General features: G+C 56.2%; 1 protein-coding gene across 1 annotated transcript in view; it reads right to left on the bottom strand.

Moving 5' to 3' along the window:
• The window catches only part of PACS2 (phosphofurin acidic cluster sorting protein 2), a 32797-nt gene extending 28872 nt beyond the window's left edge, over positions 1–3925 (bottom strand). Inside the window, exons 1-2 of the mRNA XM_008574279.1 lie at positions 3844–3925; positions 1507–1596 (exon numbers count right to left, since the gene is read on the bottom strand). Coding sequence (XP_008572501.1) covers positions 1507–1596; positions 3844–3849 — 96 coding nt within the window. The 5' untranslated portion in view covers positions 3850–3925. The remainder of the gene's footprint in view (positions 1–1506; positions 1597–3843) is intronic.
• Between the last annotated feature and the right edge of the window lie 1587 nt (positions 3926–5512).

Raw genomic sequence — 5512 nt, 5'->3', positions numbered from 1 at the left:
CCCGCGCCTCGCTCAGCCAGTGAGCGGGAACCGGTCTGTATGTGGGATCTGAACCCTCGGGCGGGAGCGCCACCGCGCTTCCCAAGCGGCGCACTTATCCAGTGCGCCACCGGGCCGGCCCCTCTCCTGCTGTCTTATGACAGGGGCTTCTACAGTCTGGCAGGGCTTGTGTGTAGGAAGCATATGCTCACAAAGTTTTTCTCAGAGCTCACAAATAAAACGCAATTTAAGAAACTGGGGTAAGATGGGTCTGTTCTGGATCTTGGCTGTGGTGGTGGTCACAGGTCTGTGCCTATTTGTCAGAACCCACAGAACCATGTACTGGAAAATGGTGAATTTTATATTCTATAAGTTACACTCCAATAAACCTGATTCACCTCAAAAGAAGAAAATCAAGTATAAAACCTAGAAGCTGCTGTGGTGGGCATCACAGGTTCCCATGTAGCCCAGCAAGGGAGGCAGTAAGAACAGGGCCAGGGTCAGGTGAAGAGGCTCTGGGGGCAGGGCGTACGTAAGGCAGGAGGGGCAAGGTCCTCGTGATTTCATTAACCACAGCCCCATCTCCTCCATTTAAATAGAGGATTTTTAAAGGATTTGGAATAAATACGTTCTAAATATATTATTATTATATGATAATAAATAGACCGCTAATTTTTCAAGCAAGTGCAGTAGGGAAAATACACCTGCTACACCTAAATGACACCAATTTACATCAACCCCAAAGAGGAAACAAAGGCGGGTTGCCCTGCGGACAATGTGGGGCTATGGGGCTTTCCTGACTGCTCAAGGCTCTGGAAAGTCCAGGGGGTAGTTTACTATTTCATCCCTAGAGGGATGCTTCCAGAGGGACCCAGAAACACATCTAACCTAATCTCAAAGTCCACTTTCACCACCAAACACACCCCAAAACACTCACAGGGGCTGAACTTAAAGTGTTAACTTCCACGTATTCCTCCCCATCTTCTTAAAATAGAGTGACATAACATGAACTTGATACTTTGATTTCTTTGCCTCCTCATCATATTCTATTTATCGTGGACCAGGAAGAAAAACACAACCTAAAACCTTAAAGCAAACTTTCTAGTAATTTAAGAATAAAAACCATAATCCTTAGTACCATGAGACACAAGTGGTGCTGAGGAGGGGGAGCCCATCGCCCCAGGTGGTGCTGAGGAGGGGGAGCCCATCCCCCCAAGTGGTGCTGAGGAGGGGGAGCCCATCCCCCCGGGTGGTGCTGAGGAGGGGGAGCCCATCCCCCCGGGTGGTGCTGAGGAGGGGGAGCCCATCCCCCCGGGTGGTGCTGAGGAGGGGGAGCCCATCCCCCCGGGTGGTGCTGAGGAGGGGGAGCCCATCCCCCCGGGTGGTGCTGAGGAGGGGGAGCCCATCCCCCCGGGTGGTGCTGAGGAGGGGGAGCCCATCCCCCCGGGTGGTGCTGAGGAGGGGGAGCCCATACCCCCAGGCGGTGCTGAGGAGGGGGAGCCCATCCCCCTGGGTGGCAGGACCCACCTGCAGGGAGAAGGTCAGGGCCAGGTCAGTCTCTACTTGTCCACTGGGGGGCAGCACAATCTCATGAGACCGCAGGATCCGTTTGGAGCCCTGTGTTGAAAGGAGACACTAAGTTCAATGAGAGCATCTAAAAGGAAACCTGCTACTGACACTGTTCTCCAGCACCCTTAAAACTGCCAGGATGAAGACACAGAAGGTGGTGGGTGGAGGCCCAAGCTAGAGTAACTCCTAGAGGCAGCACGGGGATATTTATCAGGAGGCTTAGAAAGGTTCATGTGCTCTAACCCACCGATTTCACCTCTAGGAATGTGCCCTGCCATTCAGGAGGGAAGATCAGGAGTGGTTACTGCCAAAGTTAATGCAACTGCCAAAAAGATACAGCAATAGGTTATGGGCTCTGGCGCACCATGACGCTAGTTCATTTGGAGGAACAATTGTGAGACGCCAAGTAGTTTTGCAAAAGTAGAATAATCCTGTCTGATTGGCTCTCCCAGAGAATAAAACGTAGTACGAAGGTATGATACCTCTATAAGGAGACATCATCACAAGGACAGAAACACCAGGAGACATCAAGAAACACAGCCAGGCTGGCTGGCGGCACACCTGGGAGAGTGTGGTGCTTATAAACACCAAGGTCAAGGGTTTGGATACCCAAACCAGCCAGCCACCAAAACAAAACAAAACACAAAACAGAAACAGACCCAAACGATACATGGACATATATATAAAAGCACGCAGTACATAATAAGGAAACGTTAACCAATCAGACAAGGGCCAGGACAGGCGGGCACGTGGGTGGAGCAGCGGGCTCTCAGCACAGGTGGGAGGCCCAGTGCAGGTGGCCTGCACAGCGACATGCGGAGCTCTGCTCAGACGTGCTCTGGGCCCACATCCCATCTGCCACAGCCCTGGATGTAGCCCCTCCCAGCCTTCCCTGCATGGCAGCCTGGGGCCCCTACTCCTCCCTTGGGGGGGACCCATCACAGACAGTTCCCCCCAAGTCTCTTTGCGTTAGACCCCATCTTAGCATCTGCTGCCCAGAGGACCTGAGTGGAAAGCAAGGCCAGGTGTGCAGACGCAGTCAGAGCGCTGCCCCTGGCAGGACCGAGACACCAGGGCGCAGCTAGGGTGGTGGTCTGAAATGTAGTCACAGAGAAGGCCAAGGACAGGCCGGGGAACGTGGGGCGGGGCCACAGCACCAAAGAGGGAAGGCCAGCAAGGCGCAGGTTTCCTTCAGCCCAGCCCAGCCCAGGGGTAGCAGGTGCAGGGTGGATAGCAGGTGACTGGGCAGAAAAGGACACCCAAGGGAAGCAGGAGCTGAGGGTCCGCGATGCCCGCATGGACACTGAGTTGAGAGTTGGCACGTGGGCAGCCGGGCCACAGGGATGCTGAGAGCCAAAAGCAGTATCTTCACCGAGGAAACATTTCTCAAATCTTTACTTAAAAGCGTAACGTTTTTCAGGGGTGGCCGTGGACTGCAACAGTATGACAGACCTCAGGCCTCCTCACACTCGCATCCCATCTCTCAGTGGGAGCAGGAGAGCCGGGCCTGAAGGCCTGCAGGGGGATGGAACGTGGGCTCCACCAGTGGCCCCGTGCCCACGCTGACCACCGGGGTTGGGGACAAGGCAGCGGCTGAGACCCACAGTCTCTAGGTGTCTGCAGCCTCCGGGAAGGGCCTTCCCACACGCCGAGGACTCAGCTCAGACTCACCCGTGAGCGTGGCTTGCCAGCGGTCTAGAGCCACCCCCGTGCCCTGGAAGTGGACCTGGAGCCCGTGGCCCCCCGAGTGGTGGAGGCAGCCCATTCAGCCGGGGGATGCCCCGACAGGTTGTGAGCCAAGGCTGTGCTGAGAGGGTCGTGCTCCCCCAGGAGGGGCAGACCTGGGCCGGGCCTGGCGGGAGACCAGCACACCCCGCCTGGAATGGCTGCTTGTTCAAAGCCTCAGACAGAACCAAACTACAGCTGGTGACAGGTTCCCGGAGCGCTTCTGCGAGAGGCTGGAACAGAGGCCCTGGGACCAGGGGCCCGAGGGGTTCCAGCCCAGAGCTCGCTCCCAACCCCCAGAGCTTCCCACTCTCCTCCCTCCAGCCAAGCCCCTCACCTGAGTGACAAGCAGGAAGCAAAGGCGGGTGGAGGGTGCGGGGCGGGGAGCGTAGGGCTGCTGGCCCTCCTGCAGGATAGGACTGCACCCAGAAGGGTCTCCAGCCCTGTGGCTGCCGGACCCAGCAGCCCAAGGTGGTGCTGGCTGGCCCACTTGCCGACCCACCTCCTGTGCATACACAGAGCCTGGTCCTGCGTCCTGCGCTGGCCACGTGGCACAAAGAAGAGCCTTACCTGCATCTTGACCGCAATCACCACTGAGATGAGCTCCTTCTCCAGCTCCTTGAAGACCACCAGCTTCTTCAGGGTCAGGCTGCACAACCTGCAGGGGCACAGGCACACTCAGCCCTCAGGGCCGCCTCTGCAGGACCCTCTGCAGCCCCCCAACACTGGGGCACCCCTGGAGACTGGCCGTCTCACCCCCCAGGTGCCCTTCCCTAGGCCCAGCCAGGCCACAGCCTCCCTCAGAGGCCCTGTGCCTGGCTGGTGCTCCCTGAGCACCCCAGGCTGTCAGGCCAGGGACCCTCTCCCATGGAGGTGGCTCAGTGCAGGTCTGTGGACAGGCAGCAGGGGGGATAGGCCACGGGTAGGAACAGGGAAGGCCCCAGCTGTGAGAGCACAGGCCTCCTCCACCCCCGCGGCCCTGTCCACCACACCACGGCTGAAGTGCACTTTCCTTTAACCTGCCTCCTGCTCATTTCACCTCCGCCACCATGTCCGGAAGCCTTCAGGAGTCATGGAGCTGCCTGCTGCCCCCGCCTGGGGACAGACTGGAGGACATGCCCTCGTGTCCAGCAGCTCTATCCCCAGGGAATGGAGGGGTGGAGACTCAGCCACCCACTCCATGCAGCGCTGCCGTCTGCACGTGCAGAGCACAGTGCGCGAGACTGCTATCCCTGTGCAAACGCACCTCTTCCCAGAGACACCTGCCACACTCACACACATGATAGGTCTCTGGAATGACCTGGCAGAGAGCCCATGGCACCTGCCCGCTCCCAAAGGCTTGTGTGCACACAGCACCAAATCAGCAAGCTTTCCAGAAGTTTCTCCACAGCTCTCTTTGAAGCCTGGCTCATTTCCTGCTTTCTCAGGGACAGCATCAGGTGTGGACCTTAAGCAACTAGAATGAAAAACCTGCCTAATTCAGACATCTGTCCATGTCCTGAGAGTCAGCCTCCTCCATGGCCTGACAAGCTTTAAAGTCTTCTTCATACTCAGCTTGTAACGAAGAAAAGAGTCAGGAGTTAAGTTAAGGCAGAGTCTCTTATGACCTGGAAGGAAGCCTGAAGGTGCCTGACAAGGTCTGAGTGCTGACCAGGGTAGGGTGAGGGCAGCCCACCAGCATGGACACCTACCCCAGTTTCACCCATCAGGGCCGCACAGATTCTGGTAGGCTCCATCTTACTGAGCCCACAAATTGCAAGAGAGAAAAAGATGGAGAATGCTAGCGATCAGACAGTGAATATGCACCAGGATGGACCATATCTGGGTTGTGGAACAACCCTTAACACATACAAAAGAACTGAACTCATACAAAGTCTGTACTCTGACCGAAACAGAGTCAGAGTAGAAATCAGTAATAGAAAGACAACTGGAAAATCCCCGATTACTTGGGAAACTAAACAACATGCTTCTACACAACCCATGGGTCAAAGAGGAAGTCTCAAAGGAAAATAGAAGATATTACGAATGGAATGAAAATGAAAATATGAAACATCAAAATGTGTGGGAGGGCCGGCCCGGTGGCACACTCGGTAGAGTGCGGCGCTTGGGAGTGCGGTGACGCTCCCGCCGAGGGTNATATTACGAATGGAATGAAAATGAAAATATGAAACATCAAAATGTGTGGGAGGGCCGGCCCGGTGGCACACTCGGTAGAGTGCGGCGCTTGGGAGTGCGGTGA

The sequence above is a fragment of the Galeopterus variegatus genome, unplaced genomic scaffold (assembly GCF_000696425.1).
Source record: "Galeopterus variegatus unplaced genomic scaffold, G_variegatus-3.0.2 Scaffold1026, whole genome shotgun sequence".
NCBI lineage: Eukaryota > Metazoa > Chordata > Mammalia > Dermoptera > Cynocephalidae > Galeopterus > Galeopterus variegatus.
The sequence above is the reverse complement of the archived record's forward strand: the minus strand, read 5'-3'. Positions and strand labels throughout refer to the sequence as shown.